This window comes from Pristiophorus japonicus, chromosome 8, assembly GCF_044704955.1.
Source record: "Pristiophorus japonicus isolate sPriJap1 chromosome 8, sPriJap1.hap1, whole genome shotgun sequence".
Lineage (NCBI taxonomy): Eukaryota > Metazoa > Chordata > Chondrichthyes > Pristiophoridae > Pristiophorus > Pristiophorus japonicus.
Genome location: NC_091984.1, coordinates 173,316,490 through 173,343,686, shown reverse-complemented (window position 1 = coordinate 173,343,686; position 27,197 = coordinate 173,316,490). Strand labels below are relative to the sequence as shown.

At 48.6% G+C, this 27,197-nt stretch overlaps 1 protein-coding gene across 1 annotated transcript in view; it reads left to right on the top strand.

Moving 5' to 3' along the window:
- Positions 1–26,787, top strand: part of sxph (saxiphilin) — a 179,022-nt gene extending 152,235 nt beyond the window's left edge. Inside the window, exons 16-20 of the mRNA XM_070888316.1 lie at positions 13,091–13,253; positions 16,629–16,711; positions 17,290–17,474; positions 24,231–24,417; positions 25,494–26,787. Coding sequence (XP_070744417.1) covers positions 13,091–13,253; positions 16,629–16,711; positions 17,290–17,474; positions 24,231–24,417; positions 25,494–25,537 — 662 coding nt within the window. The 3' untranslated portion in view covers positions 25,538–26,787. The remainder of the gene's footprint in view (positions 1–13,090; positions 13,254–16,628; positions 16,712–17,289; positions 17,475–24,230; positions 24,418–25,493) is intronic.
- The last annotated feature ends 410 nt before the right edge of the window (positions 26,788–27,197 follow it).

Here is a 27,197-nt window from a genome sequence, read left to right as displayed (position 1 = left end):
CACACACACACACACACACACACACAGTGAGCCCGTCACACACATACACAGTGTGCCCCTCTCACACACACACATACAGTGAGCCCCACACACACACACACACACACACACAGTGAGCCCCTGACACACACACACATACACATAGTGAGCCCCTCACACACACACATACACATAGTGAGCCCCTCACACATACACACACACACACACACACAGTGAGCCCCTCACACACACACACAGTGTGGCCCTCACACACACACACACACACACACACAGTGTGCCCCTCTCACACACACACACACACACAGTGTGCCCCTCTCACACACACACATACACACACACACACAGTGTGCCCCTCTCACACACACACACACACAGTGTGCCCCACACACACACACACAATGTGCCCCTCACACACACACACACACACACAGTGAGCCCCTCACACACACACACACACAGTGTGCCCCTCTCTCTCACACACACACACACAGTGAGCCCCTCACACACACACACACACAGTGAGCCCCTCACACACACACACACACACAATGTGCCCCTCTCACACACACACACACACACAGTGAGCCCCTCACACACACACACACACACACAGTGAGCCCCTCACACACACACACACACACACACACACACACACACAGTGAGCCCCTCACACACACACACACACACACAGTGAGCCCCTCACACACATACACAGTGTGCCCCTCTCACACACACACATACAGTGAGCCCCTCACACACAGTGTGCCCCTCACACACACACACACACACACACACAGTGAGCACCTGACACACACACACATACACACAGTGAGCCCTTCACACATACACACACACACACACAGTGAGCCCCTCACACACACACACAGTGTGGCCCTCACACACACACACACAGTGTGCCCCTCTCACACACACACACACACCGTGTGCCCCTCACACACACACACACACAGTGTGCCCCTCTCACATACACACACACACACACACACAGTGAGCCCCTCACACACACACACACACACACACAGTGTGCCCCTCGCACACACACACACACAGTGAGCCCCTCACACACACACACACACAATGTGCCCCTCTCACACACACACACACAGTGTGCCCCCCTCACACACACACACACACAGTGTGCCCCTCACACACACACACAGTGAGCCCCTCACACACACACACACACAATGTGCCCCTCTCACACACACATACACACAGTGAGCCCCTCACACACACACACACAGTGTGCCCCTCTCTCTCACACACACACACACACAGTGTGCCCCTCACACACACACACACACAGTGTGCCCCTCTCACACACACACACACACACACACACACACACACAGTGAGCCCCTCACACACACACACACACAGTGTGGCCCTCACACACACACAGTGTGGCCCTCACACACACATATACAGTGAGCCCCTCACACACACACACACAGTATGCCCCTCACACACACACACAGTGAGCCCCTCACACACACACACAGTGAGCCCCTCACACACACACACTCACACACACACAGTGAGCCCCTCACACACACACACACACACACAGTGAGCCCCTCGCACACACACACACAGTGAGCCCCTCACACACACACACTCACACACACACAGTGAGCCCCTCACACACACACACACACACACACACACACACAGTATGCCCCTCACACACTCACACACACACACACACAGTGAGCCCCTCACACACACACACACACACACACACACACACAGTGTGCCCCTCACACACACACACACACACACACACACAGTGTGCCCCTCACACACACGCACACACACACACAGTGTGCCCCTCACAGACACACACAGTGAGCCCCTCACACACACACACACACAATGTGCCCCTCTCACACACACATACACACAGTGAGCCCCTCACACACACACACACAGTGTGCCCCTCTCTCTCACACACACACACACACAATGTGCCCTCTCACACACACACACACAGTGTGCCCCTCTCACACACACACACACACAGTGTGCCCCTCACACACACACACAGTGAGCCCCTCACACACACACACAATGTGCCCCTCTCACACACACATACACACAGTGAGCCCCTCACACACACACACACACAGTGAGCCCCTCACACACACACACACACAATGTGCCCCTCTCACACACACATACACACAGTGAGCCCCTCACACACACACACACACACACACACAGTGTGCCCCTCTCTCTCACACACACACACACACAGTGAGCCCCTCACACACACACACACACACACACACACACACACAGTGAGCCCTCACACACACACACACACACACAGTGAGCCCCTCACACACATACACAGTGTGCCCCTCTCACATACACACATACAGTGAGCCCCTCACACACACACATAGTGTGCCCCTCACACACACACACACACACACACACACACACACACACAGTGAGCCCCTCACACACACACACATACACATAGTGAGCCCCTCACACACACATACACACAGTGAGCCCCTCACACATACACACACACACACACACAGTGAGCCCCTCACACACACACACACACACAGTGTGGCCCTCTCACACACACACACACACAGTGTGCCCCTCACACACACACACACACACACAGTGTGCCCCTCTCACACACACACACACACACACACAGTGAGCCCCTCACACACACACACACACACAGTGTGCCCCTCTCACACACACACACACAGTGAGCCCCTCACACACACACACACACAGTGTGCCCCTCACACACACACACAGTGAGCCCCTCACACACACACACACACAATGTGCCCCTCTCACACACACATACACACAGTGAGCCCCTCACACACACACACACAGTGTGCCCCTCTCTCTCACACACACACACACACACACACAGTGTGCCCCTCACACACACACACAGTGTGCCCCTTTCATACACACACACACACAGTGTGCCCCTCACACACACACACACACACATTGTGCCCCTCTCACACACACACACACACAGTGTGCCCCTCACACACACACACAGTGAGCCCCTCACACACACACACAATGTGCCCCTCTCACACACACATACACACAGTGAGCCCCTCACACACACACACACACAGTGAGCCCCTCACACACACACACACACAATGTGCCCCTCTCACACACACATACACACAGTGAGCCCCTCACACACACACACACACACACACACAGTGTGCCCCTCTCTCTCACACACACACACACACAGTGAGCCCCTCACACACACACACACACACACACACACACACACACACACAGTGAGCCCCTCACACACACACACACACACAGTGAGCCCCTCACACACATACACAGTGTGCCCCTCTCACACACACACATACAGTGAGCCCCTCACACACACACATAGTGTGCCCCACACACACACACACACACACACACAGTGAGCCCCTGACACACACACACATACACATAGTGAGCCCCTCACACACACATACACACAGTGAGCCCCTCACACATACACACACACACACACACAGTGAGCCCCTCACACACACACACACACACAGTGTGGCCCTCTCACACACACACACACACAGTGTGCCCCTCACACACACACACACACACACAGTGTGCCCCTCTCACACACACACACACACACACACACAGTGAGCCCCTCACACACACACACACACACACACACAGTGTGCCCCTCTCACACACACACACACAGTGAGCCCCTCACACACACACACAGTGTGCCCCTCTCACACACACACACACACAGTGTGCCCCTCACACACACACACAGTGAGCCCCTCACACACACACACACACAATGTGCCCCTCTCACACACACATACACACAGTGAGCCCCTCACACACACACACACAGTGTGCCCCTCTCTCTCACACACACACACACACACACAGTGTGCCCCTCACACACACACACAGTGTGCCCCTTTCATACACACACACACACAGTGTGCCCCTCACACACACACACACACATTGTGCCCCTCTCACACACACACACACACAGTGTGCCCCTCACACACACACACAGTGAGCCCCTCACACACACACACAATGTGCCCCTCTCACACACACATACACACAGTGAGCCCCTCACACACACACACACACAGTGAGCCCCTCACACACACACACACACAATGTGCCCCTCTCACACACACATACACACAGTGAGCCCCTCACACACACACACACACACACACACAGTGTGCCCCTCTCTCTCACACACACACACACACAGTGAGCCCCTCACACACACACACACACACACACACACACACACACACACAGTGAGCCCCTCACACACACACACACACACAGTGAGCCCCTCACACACATACACAGTGTGCCCCTCTCACACACACACATACAGTGAGCCCCTCACACACACACATAGTGTGCCCCTCACACACACACACACACACACACACACAGTGAGCCCCTGACACACACACACATACACATAGTGAGCCCCTCACACACACATACACACAGTGAGCCCCTCACACATACACACACACACACACACAGTGAGCCCCTCACACACACACACACACACACAGTGTGGCCCTCTCACACACACACACACACAGTGTGCCCCTCACACACACACACACACACACAGTGTGCCCCTCTCACACACACACACACACACAGTGAGCCCCTCACACACACACACACACACACACACAGTGTGCCCCTCTCACACACACACACACAGTGAGCCCCTCACACACACACACACACAGTGTGCCCCTCTCTCTCACACACACACACACACACAGTGTGCCCCTCACACACACACACAGTGTGCCCCTTTCATACACACACACACACAGTGTGCCCCTCACACACACACACACACACATTGTGCCCCTCTCACACACACACACACACACACACACACACACACACACACACACACAGTGATCCCCTCACACACACACACACACAGTGTGGCCCTCACACACACACAGTGTGGCCTCACATACACACACAGTGTGCCCCTCACACACACACATACAGTGAGCCCCTCACACACACACACACAGTATGCCCCTCACACACACACACAGTGAGCCCCTCACACACACACACAGTGAGCCCCTCACACACGCACAGTGAGCCCCTCACACACACACACAGTGTGCCCCTCACACACACACACACACTCACACACACACAGTGAGCCCCTCACACACACACACACACACACACACAGTGAGCCCCTCGCACACACACACACACAGTGAGCCCCTCACACACACACACTCACACACACACAGTGAGCCCCTCACACACACACACACACACACACACAGTATGCCCCTCACACACTCACACACGCACACACACAGTGTGCCCCTCACACACACACACACACACACAGTGTGCCCCTCACACACACACACACACACAGTGTGCCCCTCACACACACGCACACACACATACAGTGTGCCCCTCACACACACACACAGTGAGCCCCTCACACACACACACAGTGTGCCCCTCACACACACACATACACAGTGAGACCCTCACACACACACACCACACAGTGAGCCCCTCACACACAGACACACACACAGTGAGCCCCTCACACACACACACACCACACAGTGAGCCCCTCACACACAGACACACACACAGTGAGCCCCTAACACACACACACACACACACACACACACACACACACGATGTGCCCCTCACACACACACACACAGTGAGCCCCTCACACACACACACAGTGTGCCCCTCACACACACACACACCACACAGTGAGCCCCTCACACACACACACACCACACAGTGAGCCCCTCACACACAGACTCACACACACACACACACACACACACACACACACACACGGTGTGCCCCTCACACACACACACAGTGCCCCTCACACACAAACACACACACACCCACAGTGAGCCCCTCAAACACACACACACAGTGAGCCCCTCTCACACACACACACACAGTGAGCCCCTCACACACACACACACACAGTGAGCCACTCACACAAACACTCACACACACAGTGTGCCCCTCACACACACACAAAGTGTGCCCCACACACACACACACACACACACAGTGTGGCCCTCACACACACACACACACACACACAGTGAACCCCTCACACACACACACACACACACACAAACACACAGTGAGCCCCTCACACACACACACACACACACACACAGTGAGCCCCTCACACACACACACACACACACACAGTGAGCCCCTCACACACACACATAGTGTGCCCCTCACACACACACACACACACACACACACACAGTGAGCCCCTCACACACACACACATACACACAGTGAGCCCCTCACACATACACACACACACACACAGTGAGCCCCTCACACACACACACAGTGTGGCCCTCACACACACACACACACACACACAGTGTGCCCCTCACACACACACACACACACACAGTGTGCCCCTCACACACACACACACACACACACACACAGTGAGCCCCTCACACACACACACACACACAGTGTGCCCCTCTCACACACACACACAGTGAGCCCCTCACACACACACACACAGTGTGCCCCTCTCTCACACACACACACAGTGAGCCCCTCACACACACACACACACAGATTGCCCCTTTCACACACACATACACACACACACACACACAGTGTGCCCCTCACACACACACACACACACACACACACAGTGTGCCCCTCTCACACACACACACACACACAGTGTGCCCCTCACATACACACAGTGTGCCTCTCACACACATACACAGACACACACACAGTGATCCCTCACACACGCACACAGTGGACCCCTCATACACACACACACACACACACAGTGATCTCTCTCACACACACACACACACAGTGAGCCCTCACACACAACACACACAGTGAGCCCCTCACAGACACACACACACACACACACAGTGGGCTTCTCACACACACACACACACAGTGGGCCCCTCATACACACACACACACACACACACATACACACACAGTGGGCCCCTCACACACATACACACACACACAGTGGGCCCCACACACACACACACACTCACACACACAGTGATCTCTCTCACACACATACACAGTGTGCCCCTCACATATACACACACACACAGTGATCTCTCTCACACACACACACACAGTGAGCCCCTCACATATACACACACACAGTGATCCCTCACACACACACACACACACAGTGAGCCCCTCACATACACACACACACAGTGATCCCTCACACACACACACACACACACAGTGGGCCCCACACAAAACACACACACACACACACAGTGATCCCTCACACACACACACACACACAGTGAGCCCCTCACACACACACACACACACACACACACACACAGTGATCCCACACACACACACACACAGTGAGCCCCTCACACACACACACACACACACACACACACACAGTGATCCCTCACACACACACACACACAGTGAGCCCCTCACACACACACGCACACACACAGTGAGCCCCTCACACACACACACACACAGTGATCCCTCACACACACACACACAATGAGCCCCTCACACACACACACACACACACACACAGTGGGCCCCTCACACACACACACACACACACACACACACACACACACACACACAGACAGTGGGCCCCTCTCACACACACACACACAGTGGGCCCCTCACACACACACACACACACACACAGTGGGCCCCTCACACACACACACACACAGACAGTGGGCCCCTCTCACACACACACACACACACACACACAGTGGGCCCCTCACACACACACACACACACATACACACACAGACAGTGGGCCCCTCTCACACACACACACACAGTGGGCCCCTCACACACACACACACACACACACACACACACAGTGGGCCCCTCACACACACACACACACATACAGTGGGCCCCTCACACACACACACACAGTGGGCACCTCACACACACACACACACACACAGTAAAATGCTCACACACTCACATCATGAGTTTGTTACACACCCTCACTTATAGTGAGTTCCCACTTTTTTCCCACCTCTTCTCCTGAAGACGTTGCCTTAAGCTAAGTGGCCTGGAGTCCTCAGGAATGAAAGATTAATCTCCAGGAGAATGGTGCAACCAACCCCAGAGGGAAATCATAGGTACGTTACGTCAGTTGTGTGTTGTTCACGTTATGTGAATGTAATATAGAGCTCCACCTCATGGACTACTGCTCCACTTAGTGGACTACTGTGGTAATGCAATTACTCATGTAAATGCAATAAAAGCATCATGTGATAAGGTCACCTGACAAGTTCCTGTAGCACCATCTTGTAGTTTGTGTGTTTGTGATGTCATAATGAAGATATCACATTGGCAACGTAGGATTGGATTTCTGGATTCCTTGGCTGAAACTTGTGTTGGTGGATGATTTTTGCCAACCTACAGAGAGACTTTGAGAGATTCTTTGTTTTGCAGAACAGCTAAAAATCCACGATAAATTACAAGCACATTTGGCTGCACTGGAGTCCAGACGGCCACGCCTATGGGAATAATAGGGCACTTGGGTGTGTTCCATTGCAATCAAGAGACTTTCGGAGCGTATGTGGAGCAGCTAGAAATGTTTTGCGCCGCGAATGGTTTCGTTGAGGACCAAGCATTGCGTGACCACTTTGTTTGTGGGCTGAAAAATGAAGCAACCAGAAGAAAGTTGTTGACAACCCTAACTTGACTTTTGATTTAGCTTGTCAGTCAGCCAAGTCGATGGATATGGCCGACCAATTTCACACCATTTCCAGTCATCAGACAACCGAGGTGAATCACCTGCAGGTTAGAAGTAAAAGGCAGTTGGGGTCCAAGGTCTCAGCAACTGGCCAAGGTAACAGTCAATTGAAGTCGTGCTATCGATGTCTGGGAAACACATTGCTCAAAACTGTCCATATGTGAGGGCAGAGTGTTTCTTCTGCAAGAAAACTGGGCATCTTGCAAAAGTATGCCGACTGAACAGTAAACCGATGCTCAATGCTAGAAGTAGGAATCGCCAGAGACTACATAGCATTGAAGAGAAGCAAGAGGATGAGGAGGTTCTGGAGATACACGTCATCAGGATCATGAGGGAATCTAACAACGATTTGCGAAGTATCGTCATCCAAGTCAATGTTGCAGGAACCAGGATACCCATGGAAATCGATACTGGTGCATCCATGAGCATAGTGCCAGAATCGCTATATCTCGACAAATTGAGTGATTTTCCACTGGAGAAATCGAAGATAGATCTGCGAGGCTACTCAGGAGAGCAAATCCCTGTTGTCGGAGGTATCACCGTGCCGGTGAAATACAAGGGTCAGTTTCAGAACTTGCCTCTCTAAGTAGTGGCAGGAGACAAGTCTGCCTTGATAGGAAGAAATTGGTTGGGATCACTGAAGCTGGATTGGAATGAGATTTTTCATGTTGAAGCGAGATTTGCATCGAAGGATGATGTCATCAAGTGGTATCCAAAGGTGTTCTATGAAACAGGCAGTCCGATCCAAGGCTTCAAGGCAAGCATCAGGGTATAGATGGATGCTAGACCAGTTTACTGCAAGCCACGTCCCGTACCATACGTAGTCAAGGAGAAAGTTGAGCAGGAACTCAAAAGACTAGAAACTGAGAACATAATATCTAAGATAGATCTATGTAATTGAACTACTACCCATTGTTGTTGTACCTAAGTCAGATAGCAAGGTAAAGTTGTGCAATGATTAGAAAGTAAAGTAAACCAGGTTCTAGAGGATAATCTACCCAATATGTTTTATTCACAATGCTGCCAGGGTGGTCAGATCTTCTCAAATTTAAATCTCACAAATGCCTACTAGTCCAAGTCATGCTTGACTATAAATACTCATCTAGGCCTATCTCAATTTAATATGCTACCATTTGGAGCATCTTCCACCCCTGCCATATTCCAAGGGGAGATGAGCCAGATTTTGCAAGGCAATAAAGGGGTAGTATGTTATTTAGATGACATACTCATTTCAGCATCAAACAAGCAAATCCATAATAATGAAGTGCTCAAATGGCTAGAGAAGCACAGAATATAAGTAACTGCTAACAAGTGTGAGTTATTTCAAAACTCAGTGGAGTACTTGGGACACAGAGTAGACAAAGATGGTTTACATCCAACCAAGGCAAAGCTGGATGCAATCAGAAATGCACTGACTCCCAAGAATGTCACTGAACTGCGATCATTTTGGAGTCTTTTGAACTATTATGGGAAGTTCCTACCAAATTTGGCTATAGTGTTACATCTACTGAATGAGCTGCTGGAAGTGGTCAGAGAGCACTGTTAGTTCACGATGACGCATCTAAGGAGAACAAGTTAGCATGTGACGCCTCTCCGTATGGAGTTAGAGCAGTGATCTCTCGTACTACATAGTGGGGAGGAGAGACCAATTGCTTTCGCTTCACGCACTCTCAGTGCCAATAAGCATAATTATGCGCAAATCAAAAGAGAAGCTTTGGCATTCATTTTAGGGGTCAAGAAGTTCAACAAATACTTGTATGGTCGTATGTTTACCATTGTTATTGACCATAAGCTCCTAACAGCAATCCTCCATCTAAAGTTCCCAGTTCCAACCTTAGCTGCAACCCGAGTGCAGAGATGGGATTTGATTTTGTCAGCATATACGTATGACATTGAGTACAGTTGATCAGCTGATCACTATAATGCTGATGCTATGTCTAGGTTGCCATCCCCATCACAAGTTACACCCAATAGGGAAGAAGTGTTCTATTTTTCATACATTGATGAGCTGCCAGTCACAGCTGAAGAGATTGGTAGAACAACCAAACGTGACCCAGTTATGTTAAAGGTATATGATTACATAGCAAATGGCTGGCCAAACCAGGTATCAGAGAAAGATATTCATCCATACTTCACTCGTAGGAATTAATTATCAGTGGATAAAGATTGTATCATGTGGGATGCAAGAGTAGTTATTCCAAATGAGTTCAGGTACAAATTTTTAGGATATCCTCATGATCTGCACCTGGGACTATGCTTGACCAAGAGTTTTGCACGCAGTTCCTTATTGTGGCCAGGTCTAGATAAAGATATAGAGTACATCATTGGTCAGTGTACAACATGTCAATCGGTAAGCAAGAAACCACCATCAGTACCATTACAGACATGGAAATGGCCTCCAAGGGTGTGGCAAAGGTTACATGTAGATTTTGCTGAGCTAGAAGGACAACAATTGTTCATTGTGATTGATAGCCATTCAAAATGGGTAGATATGTTTCCGATGCAGAAAATAACAATAAGTAAAACACTAGATCATTTTCGAAGATTATTTTCTTCACATGGCCTCCCAGAAGAAATTGTGTCTGATAATGGGCTGCAATTTTGTTCAAAAGAATTTGCAGTTCATGAGCAGAATTGATGTGAAACATACCAAAGTTCTACTGTACCACCCTGCTTCAAATGGTTCAGCAGAGCACACAGTACAAATTTTAAAACGTGCCCTCATCAAGCAAATATTGGATCCAAATCCAAAGAAATGACAGTTGTCGTTGGACCAGAAATTGGCTAATTTTCTAATTACGTATCATAATACTACTCATACAACTACTGGTAGAACACCAGCAGAGTTATTTCTCAAACGACAGCCACGAACTAGGTTCTCATTGTTAAAGCCAAACTTGGCACAGTCAGTAGAAGAGAAACAATTAAGACAGAAAGAGAATCATGAAAGAGGTAGACTAAGAGAGAGAAGTGTGAAATTGAATCAGAAGGTGCGAGTGAAGAACCATCACCATAAATAGGTAAAGTGGTTACCAGGAAGAGTGGTGAAGATATGGGGTCTTCGCACATATTTGGTCAAGATGTTTGATCATGGAAAGGTCAGGTTTGTTCACATTGATCATATTTTACCTACAGATGTGGAAAGAATTGAAAGTTGGAATAATTCAATTACATCTGATGTACTAGAAACAAGATCAAGAGAAAGTCAGAATTTAAGTCTGAGTCCGAGTCAGGCAGACAAACAGTTTGAAGTTGTAGAGAGTCAAAATTTAGATCAAGGGTTACCCTTGGAGAAAAACTCTTCTCAGGCTCAGCCTAGAATGAGTCCAAGTTCAATACCATGTTTGGAAATTCTGTTCAAGAGTGAAAGTATCTGCTTCGAAACAGAAAATCAGTGGTTAAGTTTGTTTTGTAAATATGCCGAAATAAGTCCATATGTTTTGTTATGTATAACCTTGCAAGTTATGTATGATGATTATTTGTTATGATTACTTCTTCATTAAGGAGGGAGACATGTAATATAGAGCTTCCCCTAGCGGACTACTGCTCCACCTAGTGAACTACTGTGGTAATGCAACTACTCATGTAAATACAATAAAAGCATCATGTAACAGTCACCTGACAAGTTTCTGTAGAGCCATCTTGCAGTCTGTGTTTGTGATGTTGTAAAGAAGATGTCACAGTGAACACTTTTGTTCATAAAATTACTGAAGATGGGGAAAAGACTGTTTGGCTGGGGCGTGGCCATTGGGGGCGGGGCCATGTGATGAAGCCTCCAGGAATACATCCAACCAGAGTTGGCAACCCTAAGCTGGAGTTCCACAGGTTCTGGCTGCCCTCCTGTACCTCGGCCAAGGGCCCATCCTCGATGCTTAAGCACAATATTGGCAGGCTATTGAACTGTGGGAATCATTATAGTGAAGTTTGATCCTGACAGCCTCATGCAGCTACTTCCAGTGGGGGGGGGAGGGGATCACAAAGGGAGGGGAGGGAGGATCACTGGATGGCACCAGGAGTATGCGCGCTGGCTGGATTTCCTCTCTTTATAGCCCTGAGGTCACTCAGCACAGAGTGGGAGCTGTGATAAATTTCTGATACATACACCTGCAGAAGAGTAGACTTAAGCCATGAGGGGCAGAACTAACAGAATACTCGTACACTTGACCTTTGAACATTATATTAGTATCTTTTTCTACCACTGATTTCTAGCGTATACCAATTACTTCCGCAAAGGCTGTATGCCAGGGATGAATGGTAAAGGCAATCTTTGTAAAGTCTGCATTGGAAGGGAGCAAGATGGGACAAAATCGTCCAATCAGAGATGTGCAGCAAACCATGACGAACTTTACTATGGCAATATGGGTGCCTTGCGGTAAGTATTACACCAGATAAACAGATAGAGTTTGGCTGCTATATTTTATTCGTCTGCTATAAAGTGGCTTTGGGTGTCCTGAGGTCGTGAAAGGTGCGATGTCAGTGCAAGTCCTTTCTGTTCTTTTATACATTCATGTTAAGTAAATAACCACTCCACGCAGCGAGGCCGCAGGTCTGATCCCTGTGTGTCCCGATCTCAGCCGGCTCAGCAGGGAAAAATATCAACCAGTTCCCAATCATGAACATTATTCAAGAAACCCCCTATTCTAAAGTGTACATTGTGCTTGCAAGCTACTGCCCCATCTCCAACCTCCCTATCTCCAACTTCCCAACCTCCCTATCTCCAACTTCCCAACCTCTCTATCTCCAACTCTCCAACCTCCCTATCTCCAACTTCCCAACCTCCCTATCTCCAACTTCCCAACCTCCCTATCTCCAACTTCCCAACCTCCCTATCTCTAACCTCCCTTTCCTCTCCAAAGTCTTTGAATGTGTTGTCGACTCCCAAATCCATGCCCATCTTTCCCGGAACTCCATGTTTGAATCCCTTCAATCTGGTTTCCATCCCTGCCACAGTGATCCATTGTGACTGTGACAAAGGTAAACTATCCCTCCTCGTCCTTCTCGACCTGTCTGCAGCCTTTGACACGGTTCACCACTCCATCCTCCCCCAACACCTCTCCACCATCGTCCAGCTGGGTGGGACTGCACTCTCCTGGTTCCATTCTTACCTATCTAATCGTAGCCAGAAAATCTCCTGCAACGGTTTCTCTTCCCACTCCCGCATCGTTACCTCTGGTGTGCCCCAACGATTTATCCTTGGCCCCCTCCAATTTCTCATCTATATGGTGCCCCTTGGCAACATCATCCAAAAACACGGCATCAGTTTCCAACACTTCTCTCGACCCCTCCGTGGTCCCTAAATTGTCAGACTGCTTGTCCGACATCCGGTACTGGATGGCCAGAAATTTTCTTCAATTAACTATTGGAAAGACTGAAGCCATTGACTTTGGACCCCACCACAAACTGCGTTCCCTAGCCACAGACTCTGTCCCTCTCCCCAGCATCAACCTGAGGCTGAACCAGACTGTCACAATCTAGGTGTCATATTTGACCCTGAAATGAGCTTCCAGCCACATACCTGCGGCATAACTAAAACCGCCTATTTCCACCTCCGTAACATCGCCCCGTCTCCGCCCCTGCCTCAGCTCATCTGCTGCTGAAGTCTTCATCCATGCCTTTGTTACCTCTAGACTTGACTACTTCAACACACTCCTGGCTGGCCTCTCACATTCTACCCTACATAAATTTGAGGTCATCAAAACTCAGCAGCCCGTGTCCTAACTCGTACCAAGTCCCGCTCACCCATCATCCTTGTGCTCGCTGACCTACATTGGCTTCTGGTTAAGCAATGCCTCGATTTCAGAATTCTCATCCTTGTTTGCAAATCCCTCCATGGCCTCGCCCCCTCCCTATCTCTGTAATCTCCTCCAGTCCCACAACCCCCCGAGATGTCTGTGCTCCTCAAATTCTGCCCTCTTGAGCAGCCCTGAATATAACTGCTCAACCATTGGTGGCCGTGCCTTCAGCTGCCGGGGCCCTAAGCTCTGGAACTCCCTCCCTAAATCTCTCCGCCTCTCTACCTCTCTTTCCTCCTTTAAGAAGCTCCTTTAAACCTACCTCTTTAAACAAGCTGTAATTTCTTCTCATGTGGCTCAGTGTCAAATTTATTTGTTTTGTTATAACACTCCTGTGAAGCACCTTGGGGCATTTTACTAAGTTAAAGGCGCTATATAAATACAAGTTGTTGTTGTTGTGGTTTACTCCTTTATGGCAAGCGCTCTACTCAGAACTCCTTCACAGCAAGCGATCCCCAGGTGGACAGAGGAAACGTTTCAAGGACACCCTCAAAGCCTCCCTGATAAAGTGCGACATCCCCACTGATACCTGGGAGTCCCTGGCCAAAGACCGCCCGAAGTGGAGGAAGAGCATCTGGGAGGGTGCTGAGCACCTCGAGTCTCATCGCCGAGAGCATGCAGAACTCAAGCGCAGGCAGCGGAAGGAGCGTGCGGGAAACTAGGCTCTCCACCCACCCCTTCCCTCAACCACTGTCTGTCCCACCTGTGACAGAGACTGTAATTCCCGTATTGGACTGTACAGTCACCTGAGAACTCACTTTTAGATTGGAAGCAAGTCTTCCTCGATTTCGAGAGACTGCCTATGATGATGATGATGAGTTGACCAACAGGAATCTATCAATTTCAGTCTTGAAAGCTCCAACTGTCCCAGTAACCACAGCCTTTTGGGGATAGAGTTCCAGATTCTCACTACCCTTTGTGTGAAAAGGTGATTCCTGATTTCCCCTCTAAGTAGCCTAGCTCCAATTTTAAGATCATGCTCCCAACAGAGGAAATAGTTTTACTGTATCTATCCTCTCAAATCCTTTTATCATTTTGAACACCTTGATTCGATCATCCTTCTAAACTCAGTGAATTAAAGCGTAGTTTATGAAACCTGTCTGTATAATTTAATACCCTTTCAGCCCTGGTGTCATTCTGGTGAACCTGCATTGCACTCCCTCCAAGACCAATAAATCCTTCCTGAGGAGCGGTGCCCAAAGACTAAGCACAGTCCTCCAGATGTGGTCTGAAGAAGGCTCTATTGAATTAAAGCATCACTTCTGTATTCCAACCCCAAACAACATAGAACAACAAAGGAAAAGGGGAATGTATTTAAAGCTATTTTGAGAGCTGACGATTAGGTTGAGGAAAATATATCTCGAGTACAGTGGTTAAATACGGGGGTTAGAAGGAGCCTTAAAAAAATCAATAGGAATACTTTAGAATGGGATGTCCAAACTATCACTCACATGACTCACCAGTCCCGGGAACCTGCCCCACAAATCACAAGCAACTGAAACATATTTGTGTATATTTGACCCATTCGAATTCCATGAGCCACGGGTGGCTAAATCCTAAATTGGAACACCAAGATCTGGTAGTAATTTCTACCGGGGGTCTGACCTCAAAGGTGGGAGTTAAAGTGGCCTGGGGCTCAGGCCACGCCGTCATGGGGGCTTCCTGGCTCCCCGGACCTCACACACCACACCTCGAACCTTTAGAGTGTGGCATCAACCCCAGAGTTGCCAGTGCACCAGGAGCGGGACATTCGCTTGACGTCAAAGCTGGTGATATTACGAACTTGAGCAATGTATCTCCGTAGCGCTGCAAGTACCGTGTGTGTCTGAGCAGTCACACGGAACGTTTGATTGTTGGACGCAAAATGTGGGGGTTAAAAACAAGATATTTGTATTACCGAAATTCAGAATGAAAATAATTGCTGTTGTTCTGTTACTGCTGTGTTGTTTTTCCAGGTGTTTAGTTGGAAATCCCAGTAGGAAAAGCTTTGGAGATGTTGCCTTCCTGGAGCACCACAACTTAATGGAAAATATAGAGAGTAAGTTAGCATCGAGTTTGTGACATTCTGCTATAGACAGTGGCTAAAGAATGGCTCCAAATTGAATTGATTGGAAGTGGGTGAAGATTTGTGGTCCTGTCATCATGGTTTAGATAGATTTGATATCATTTGAAAGGCTTAGGCAAAAAATTAACAATATGGAGGTCCAAGGAGTTTAATTTACTCTATGTGTAACCAGAGTGGAGATGAGGAGAATCTTTTTACACGGAGAGTTGTTATAATCTGGAACATACTGCCTGAAAGGGCGGTGGAAGCAGATTCAATAATAACTTTCAAAATGGAATTGGATAAATACTTGAAAAGGAACATTTTCAGGACCATGGGGAAAGAGCAGGGGAATGGGACTAATTGGATAGCTCTTTCCAAGAGCCGGCACAGGCTCGATGGGCCGAATGGCCTCCTTCTGTGCTGTATGATTCCATTTGTCGATGATCGGTTCACACGCTCGCCACAAATAGCACACAGATTTAGAATCATTTAAAATTCTTCTCAAATTTCTAAATGAAACGTGCATATTGAAAGTGATCCGTGAGCACCATTGACTGTCCCCTCTGCAGGTCTGAGCAGAAGCAAGTGGGCCGATGGTTGGAGTTCTGATGACTTTGAGTTGCTCTGTCCCGGTGGAGAGCGTGCCCCAGTCACAGAGTGGGAGAGTTGCAACTTGGGCCCCATCCCTCCAAATATCGTGATGACCAGGTCTGTCATTGCCACCAAAATCTACGACTTCCTGATGAAATCCCAGGTCTGTGTTTTGTTCGATGTTGTATATTTCTCTCTCAGAGCTTACGGTGGCTATGCTGGGCAGGACTGGAGCAATCTAGTGGTGAAGAGTTGTTTAACAGGTTCAAAAGTAATAGCTGAAGATGCCAATGGGGCAGCACTACAGAGAGATGACACTTATGGAGACCCGTGACAGTGTAAGGGGGTAATAACTTGCTTTTCAGCCTCGTGCAGTAAGCTGCAGCTTCATTCCAAGATTTCCATGTGCTGACTTCAAAGTCCAAGGGCTAGACTTTTCACTTCACATCACCCATATATCGCCCTGGACACCGTGGACCACTTCCCATATAGAAACATAGAAACATAGAAAATAGGTGCAGGAGTAGGCCATTCGGCCCTTCTAGCCTGCACCGCCATTCAATGAGTTCATGGCTGAACATTCAACTTCAGTACCCCATTCCTGCTTTCTCGCCATACCCCTTGATCCCCCTAGCAGTAAGGACCTCATCTAACTCCTTTTTGAATATATTTAGTGAATTGGCCTCAACAACTTTCTGTGGTAGAGAATTCCACAGGTTCACCACTCTCTGGGTGAAGAAGTTCCTCCGCATCTCGGTCCTAAATGGCTTACCCCTTATCCTTAGACTGTGACCCCTGGTTCTGGACTTCCCCAACATTGGGAACATTCTTCCTGCATCTAACCTGTCTAACCCCGTCAGAATTTTATATGTTTCTATGAGGTCCCCTCTCATTCTTCTGAACTCCAGTGAATACAAGCCCAGTTGATCCAGTCTTTCTTGATAGGTCAGTCCCGCCATCCCGGGAATCAGTCTGGTGAACCTTTGCTGCACTCCCTCAATAGCAAGAATGTCCTTCCTCAGGTTAGGAGACCAAAACTGTACACAATACTCCAGGTGTGGCCTCACCAATGCCCTGTACAACTGTAGCAACACCTCCCTGCCCCTGTACTCAAATCCCCTTGCTATGAAGGCCAACATGCCATTTGCTTTCTTAACCGCCTGCTGCACCTGCATGCCAACCTTCAATGACTGATGTACCATGACACCCAGGTCTCTTTGCACCTCCCCTTTTCCTAATCTGTCACCATTCAGATAATAGTCTGTCTCTCTGTTTTTACCACCAAAGTGGATAACCTCACATTTATCCACATTATACTTCATCTGCCATGCATTTGCCCACTCACCTAACCTATCCAAGTCGCTCTGCAGCCTCACAGCATCCTCCTCGCAGCTCACACTGCCACCCAACTTAGTGTCATCCGCAAATTTGGAGATACTACATTTAATCCCCTCATCTAAATCATTAATGTACAGTGTAAACAGCTGGGGCCCCAGCACAGAACCTTGCGGTACCCCACTAGTCACTGCCTGCCATTCTGAAAAGTACCCATTTACTCCTACTCTTTGCTTCCTGTCTGACAACCAGTTCTCAATCCATGTCAGTACACTACCCCCAATCCCATGTGCTCTAACTTTGCACATCAATCTCTTGTGTGGGACCTTGTCGAACGCCTTCTGAAAGTCCAAATATACCACATCAACTGGTTCTCCCTTATCCACTCTACTGGAAACATCCTCAAAAAATTCCAGAAGATTTGTCAAGCATGATTTCCCTTTCACAAATCCATGCTGACTTGGACCTATCATGTCACCTCTTTCCAAATGCACTGCTATGACATCCTTAATAATTGATTCCATCATTTTACCCACTACCGATGTCAGGCTGACCGGTCTATAATTCCCTGTTTTCTCTCTCCCTCCTTTTTTAAAAAGTGGGGTTACATTGGCTACCCTCCACTCCATAGGAACTGATCCAGAGTCAATGGAATGTTGGAAAATGACTGTCAACGCATCCACTATTTCCAAGGCCACCTCCTTAAGTACTCTGGGATGCAGTCCATCAGGCCCTGGGGATTTATCGGCCTTCAATCCCATCAATTTCCCCAACACAATTTCCCGGCTAATAAGGATTTCCCTCAGTTCCTCCTCCTTACTAGACCCCCCGACCCCTTTTATAACCGGAAGGTTGTTCGTGTCCTCCTTCGTGAATACCGAACCAAAGTACTTGTTCAATTGGTCCGCCATTTCTTTGTTCCCCGTTATGACTTCCCCTGATTCTGACTGCAGGGGACCTACATTTGTCTTTACTAACCTTTTTCTCTTTACATATCTATAGAAACTTTTGCAATCCGTCTTAATGTTCCCTGCAAGCTTCTTCTCATACTCCATTTTCCCTGCCCTAATCAAACCCTTTGTCCTCCTCTGCTGAGTTCTAAATTTCTCCCAGTCCCCAGGTTCGCTGCTATTTCTGGCCAATTTGTATGCCACTTCCTTGGCTTTAATACTATCCCTGATTTCCCTTGATAGCCACGGTTGAGCCACCTTCCATTTTTTATTTCTATGCCAGACAGGAATGTACAATTGTTGTAGTTCATCCATGCGGTCTCTAAATGTCTGCCATTGCCCATCCACAGTCAACCCCTTAAGTATCATTCGCCAATCCATCTCAGCCAATTCACGCCTCATACCTTCAAAGTTAGCCTTCTTGGGAGCCTCCTATCAACAAGAGCAGACAGTGACGACGAGATCCAACACCGCCTCCAATGCGCCATTGCAGCCTTCAGCCGCCTGAGGAAAAGAATATTTGAAGACCAGTCCCTCAAAACTGCCACCAAGCTCATGGTCTACAGGGCTGTAGTAATATCTGCCCTCCTGTATGGCTCAGAGACATGGACCATGTCCAGTAGACACCTCAAGTTGCTGGAGAAATATCACCAACGATGTCTCCGCAAGATCCTACACATCTTCTGGGAGGACAAGCGCACCAACATCAGTGTCCTCATTCAGGCTAGCATCCCCAGCATTAAAGCACTGACCACACTTGATCAGCTCCGCTGGGCAGGCCACATAGTGTGCATGCCAGACACGAGACTCCCAAAGCAAGTGCTCTACTCGGAGCTCCTTCAAGGCAAACGAGCCAAAGGTGGGCAGCGGAAACGCTACAAGGACACCCTCAAAGCCTCCCTGATAAAGTGCAACATCCCCACTGACACCTGGGAGTCCCTGGCCAAAGACTGCCCTAAGTGAAGGAAGTGTATCTGGGAGGGCACTGAGCACCTCGATTCTCATCGCCGAGAGCATGCAGAAATCAAGCGCAGACAGCGGAACGAGCATGCGGCAAACCTGTCCCACCCTCCCTTACCCTCAACGACTATCTGTCCCACCTGTGACAGAGTCTGTGGCTCTCGTATTGGGTTGTTCAGCCACCAAAGAACTCACTTCAGGAGTGGAAGCAAGTCTTCCTCAATTCAAAGGGACTGCCTATGATGATGATGATGATATCACCCAAAATGATCGGCTATTGCCCATTTTGACCAAATAGTGGAAATTCAGGCTGGAACATCGCCGGTAAATTAAGCCCCCCAAGTTTCAGCTCACATCGCCGAGCTGATCGCTGAGGTTTTTGCCCGCACATCGCCGAGTGGAACTTTCGGCACATCGCCGGCACAGCGCGGACTGATCGCTCGCCGAGAACATCGCTGGAGAATAGTTGCTTTTCCCGGGCCTTCCTCACCGAGCTGGGCACTACGGATGCCATTTTGAATTTCGGAGGAAGGGAGGAGGCAGCTAAAAAACTCGAGCTTATATATTGTGAGTTGGGCGATAACCAGCAAAGTGGAAAGTCTAGCTCCAAGACTTCAAAGTCCAAGCCATGCTGCATGCTGTTGTGGGGAGGCACTGATCCCAGGTAAGGCTTGTTCCTCTCTTCCACCACCCCCCCTCCCCCACTAGGAGGGAACCTTGGCTGCACTCATGTTGCCCTCGGTGGTTGGCTTAACTCACAGAAGCTTAAGAGAGGTTTCTTGCTCACCACCTTGGATTGGAGACTGCTACAGTCAGCAGATGGGACCTAAAGAAGGCAAGAATTATTTTTAAAGTGAAATCAAATCCTAATTGTTACCTGATCGTCCATCAGGATACTGCCCCCAGAGACAGTACCCTCATCATAGGCAGTCTCTCAGAATCGAGGAAGACTTGCTTCCACTCTTAACATGAGTCTTAGGTGGCTGAATAGTCCAATACGAGAACCACAGTTCCTGCCACAGGTGGGACAGATAGTCATTGAGGGAAGGGGAGGGTGGGACAGGTTTGCTGTACGCTCTTTCCGCAGCCTGCGTTTGATTTCTGCATGCTCTCGGCAATGAGACTCGAGGTGCTCAGCGCCCTCCCAGATGCACTTCCTTCACTTAGGGCAGTCTTTGGCCAGGGACTCCCAGGTGTCAGTGGGGATGTTGCACTTTATCAGGGAGGCTTTGAGGGTGTCCTTGTAATGTTTCCGCTGCCTACCTTTGGCTCGTTTGCTATGAAGGAGTTCCGAGTAGAGCGCTTGCTTTGGGAGTCTCGTGTCTGGCATGCAAACTATGTGACCTAATGTATAGGTGGCACACGTCTCTCCCAAGGACAGTAAGACACTTCCAAAGGCAAAGATAAATGGCGGCCCCAACAGCACTGAACACCATTAGCCTCCATTTTCCTGGCTGAGGCTGAGCTGATCTGGCCGCCTGCCCATAAAAGCTGAAGTGCAGGGTTTGAATTGTTGACGTTTATGGACAATCACCTGACATCAGCGATGGCCTCTCACATTTCTGGGTCAGAAGGTTGTGACTTTGAGACCCACTCTATGACTTGAGTTCATTATCTGGGCAGGCAATGCAGAGGGAGTGCTGTATTGTCAATGTTTCATTAAGCATCGTTAAACTGAAGTCTCGTCTGCTTGTTCAGCAGAACGTTAAAGCAGTGCTGGATTAATGGTAGACTTAAAGCATGAGGAGCTTGTTCATCCAAACCTATCTTTATTTGTATTCACAAGGCTCCAGATCATTCTGTCTTCCTTGGGAAGCAAGGTGAGATGTATTTGAGGTGAATTTGACTCTATGGCAAATTTCATATCCCAATACCTGAGCTAGATAGGTCTACAGTACTCCAAAGCAATGTTGATGATTGACCAGGTATCCTGGCTCGTTAATGGGTCCTGGACAAATAATCCTGTCACTGGGATCCTTCCCATTTAGCTCCACATATCGCTGTAATTAATAACATAAAGGGGAATTTGGCCCTCGTACATGAGCAGCAACCAGCTCACCAGTGCTCTGAGCATGGTTACAGCTGGTTAAACTCCTGGAGTGATTATTTGCCTGAACATGCTGCATGGTTTTCTGTGCATGCCGCCGTATCCCAAAGCTGCACATGTGCACCCGATTCCATTCTGGGCAGGGGGTCAGAAACTTGGGAGGGGAGTGGGTGGGAAGTAGATCAGGAACTTGTGGGGCGGGGCAGATGGGGGGGAATAGGAGGTCAGGAACTTGGGCTGGGGGGGTGGGGGGAGGTCAGGAACTTGTTTGGGGGGGTGGGAGAATGTCTTAACCTGTGAGAGTGAGCCCTGTGTTCTCCAAGTGAACTCTGTCTGAAGTAGGCAGTCAGAATGGCTCGAATTACACTTTGCAAACTAATTGACTAAGTAGGTATGTCCTTAAATTCCGGCAGTAATCCTTCGCACCCTTGCAGTAGCTAAACCTTGGCTGTCGCCAACCTGCGCTGAAGCTCTCTGGGCCCCATGAGAAGAAAGTGTGCACTCCGTATCAGACAAGCAGAAACTCTTCCCAGGTGGATTTCTCAGTAACTTGGTTTAGAGATTAGCTGCTGGGTTCACACATGTTGCACATCCGACTGACCAAACCAAAATCTCCTTCAGTTGGTAAAGAAGGAAGCAGATACACAGGAGTTAGGTTAACATCAGAAGAGCCGAGGGCCCAGGGGCAGCATGGGCCAGGCCACACTACGATATGTGTGCGCACTGGGTCCGTGCAGCAGAGCTGGTCTCAAGTCGTCTTGGCTAACCCTTGCCACTGGATCAAGACCTAGTTCTGTCAAGTCCATGTGGTGGCTGGTGTGCAATGGTCGCCACACGTTAAAAACATCTACGCACAGGCATCTTCCACCCTTCAATTGGAGTTCAGGACTGGAATATCGGGTCCTTCATCTGTGAACTTATCCCTTTTGGTGTGGAATCAAGTCATCCTCATTCGAGGGACTGCCTATGATGATATTAACATCAGTAAACGAGTTTATTATATTGGTGCCGGTGTGTTTAGGCTCTTTGAACATCACCGTCACCCCTTGGGCGGTAAATTGGCAGATTGTCCAACCCTTATAGGACCTGCCTGAACTCTGTTTCCATTGGACGATCTTTTCTGCCCTGTTGCCTCCCAGGTAGGGGAAGTTGAAAATTAAATTTTATTCTTCAGCCTTAGGCAAGTATTTGCAAAAACATTTATTTCTTAAAATCGAAGTGAACGTCCTGTGCAGGTCCCCCCAGTGAGTCAGAGAGCCTGGCAGAGGGCAATCAGGGTTGCAGTGAAAGATGGCCATATTCCCTCTGTACTGCACTGAAGTACCAGGCCGGATTAGTCCTGAAATGCGGCTTGAACTCACGACTTTCTGATTATCCAGGTTTTAAGCTCATTGGCATTCTTGAGTCATGAGGCACCACTGGGAAAATTGGGGCCAGGATATTTCATGAGTCGGGCATTTATGGAGATGATATGCTTCAGACCAGTACTGGGAAACCAGCTGCCTTGACTGTGAATAGCTCTGCTGCAATGAATGGAAACCATGGCTAGCACGCTGCCCCGGTTTATTACCATCTTAGTTCTTTGCCCTCTGAAACACAGCTTAATGGTCTACTTCTCAATTAACAGGAGCATTTTGGGGTCAGCTCGGACTCTGAATTTCAGCTTTTCCAGTCCCAGAAATATGGGGAAAGGGACCTGATTTTCAAAGACGCCACAAAATGTTTGACTCACGCGACTCATCTCAACTACATGAAGATCCTAGGCAATGAATTCTTTGACCTGGCGGAATCCGTTTTCAGTTGCACAGATTCAGGTAACCTTCATCAGTTTTATCAATAATTATTAAAAGTGCTTCAGACATAATACCACTCTCATCGGTGTATCATTGTATTGGTGTTTACTGAGGAAGAGGATGCTAACAAAATATCGGTAGAAGCAAATGGGCAGACAAGTGGCAGATGGAATTTAATACAGAGAAGTGTGAGGTGATGCATTTTGGCAGGAGGGATAGGGAGAGGCAGTATAGACTTAATGGCTCAGTTCTAAAAAGCACGCAGGGACAGAGGGTCCTGGGGATTCATGTGCATAGATCTTTGAAGGTGGCAGGACATATTGAGAGAGTAAGCGTCCTGGGCTTCATAAATAGAGGTACTGAGTACAAAAGTAGGGAAGTTATGTTGAACCTTTATAAAGCTCTGGTTAGGCCACAACTGGAGTATTGCGTCCAGATCTGGTCACCACACCAGGAAGGATGTGAAGGTCGTTGAGCGGGTGCAGTGGAGATTTACCAGAATGGTTCCAGGGATGAGGGATTTTAGCCACAAGGCTAGATTGGAGAAGCTGGGGTTGTTCTCCTTTGAGAAAAGGAGGTTAAGGGGAGATTTGATAGAGGTGTACAAGATTATGACAGGTTTGGATAAGGTAGACAGTGAAAGGCTGTTCCCATTAGCTGATGGTACAAGGACGAGGGGGACACAGATTTAAGGTTTTGAGCAAGAGATACAGGGGGGATGTGAGGAAGAACATTTTACACAGCGAGTGGTAATAATAGAAATTTACTGTACGGAAGGAGGCCATTTCGATCCATCGTGTCCATGCCAGCCAACAAGAGGCTATCCAGCCTATTCCCACTTTCCAGCTCTAGGTCCGTAATGATCTGGAACTCGCTGGCTATGAGAGTGGTGGAAGCGGAGACGATTTCAAAAGGAAATTGGATCGGCACGTGAGGGAAATAAACGTGCAGGGCGACGGGGATAGAGGGGGGAATGGGACTGACTGGATTGCTCTAGAGAGCCGGCATGGACTCGATGGGCCAAATGGCCTCTTTCTGTGCTGTAATGACGCATCCGACAAGAGCTGATCTATATTTCTGTACTGATTGCTTGACAGAAATTCTAGAATTCTGCACTCAGGATGTGTGCAGCAACCTGTGAGGGCGACTCTTCATCCGACTCTCCCATCCTGGCGACCCGGAGCGGAATGTGATTTTGGTCTTCATTGGGATTAGATTGCTCCACGCACTACTTTTAGAACACTGGGCAAGGTGCTTGGACAAATTCTTCTCTGGATTGTTTTAATACAGTTGGTAATTGTTTAAAATACATGAGTTAAGGACTATGGGGGTGGTTTTGGCATTGGCCGATAGTGTGAAATGGGCAAAATTGATTTGGCCGCTCGTTACACACCTCTTTCAGAATCAGTTTCCATTGGCTTTAGCAGGGGAATCGATATCGCCCATTTGATATTATCGCCCAAAGTCAAACTTAACCCCCCACACCCGTGTTAAAATAGCACGCAGGAATCCACCTGAATTTGTTTACTGGTGTGCTAAAGATAGTTCACCAAGGAAATCAAAGTCACACGCTAGCACAGGGTTTCGTGGGACGCAGCCAACACACTGTACTGTCCCTGAAAAGACTGATTCGCTGATCCTACACTCCCAGCGGCGAGGATTCGGTGCCGCAGTGTCACAGCTCACCGACTGCCCCTGTTCCCTCTGAGCACAGCCCGCCGCAGGAACCTTGGGCTTGACGGATTTCTCCAGCAGTCTCTACTCCCCTCAGGACAATGAGAAAGGGAGCCTCACCCACACAGCCCACTGCTCGTGTTGTTCTCTGGCTGGCGCTTCTGGCCTTGAATGTACCAGTGTGAGCGGGTTTGGAGGGGTTACTGAGCTCCACACTGCAGAGGAGCCAAAGTGACCTGAAACAATGGGCTGCTGGCTTCTGAAGTGAATGTAACTCCTGCACACTGTCGACTCAATGAGGCAGATCTTGACTTTGTGAGATAGTGTAAAATGGATGGGCTGGTTTTACATCTCTCTCATCAATGACTTCAATGGAAATTAAAATGAGGGGGGATGTAAAGTGGACAGCCGACTCGCTATCACCCATTTGACACTATCGCAGAGTCACAATCTACCCCAGTACCTTCTCTCACGTTGTTGCCCTAATAATCTCAGTGGGCTGCGATAGTTACAAATCAGTAAAACATACAAGGGTAAATAAAAATTAAACATCATCATTGATAAAGGTAATGCTTCATAATTCATATTGGAAGAGCGGTAAGTGACCCTCTCTTTAATGGTCAATAGATCGGGATATAGGATAACAAAGTGGTCACAATCAGACATTTTCCTTCATGATATTGTTCTAGAATATTCTGTCTTTTTCAAGTAGTAAAATCTGACCATTTTAACAAACCTGTTATCGCAGTCATAACCAGGTCAATGTCTTCATTATACAAGTGGACAAAGCAATTTGCTATCAGCTCATTCTACATAGAATCTTACAGCTCAGCTGGAGGCCTTTCGGCCCATCATGCTTGTGCAGGCTCTTTGGTAGAGCTTTCCAATTAATCCCACATTTCTTTCCCCGTAGCCCTGCATCTTTTCCCCTTTCAAGTATACATGCAATTCCCTTTTGAAAGTTTCCATTGAATCTGCTTCCACCTCCCTTTCAGGCACTGCGTTCTAGGTCACAACAACTCACTGTGTTAAAAAAAAAACCTTCTCATCTCCCCTCTGATTTGTTTGCCAAATATCTCAAACTGTGTCCTCTGGTTCTCGACTCACTTGCCAATGGAAACAGTTAC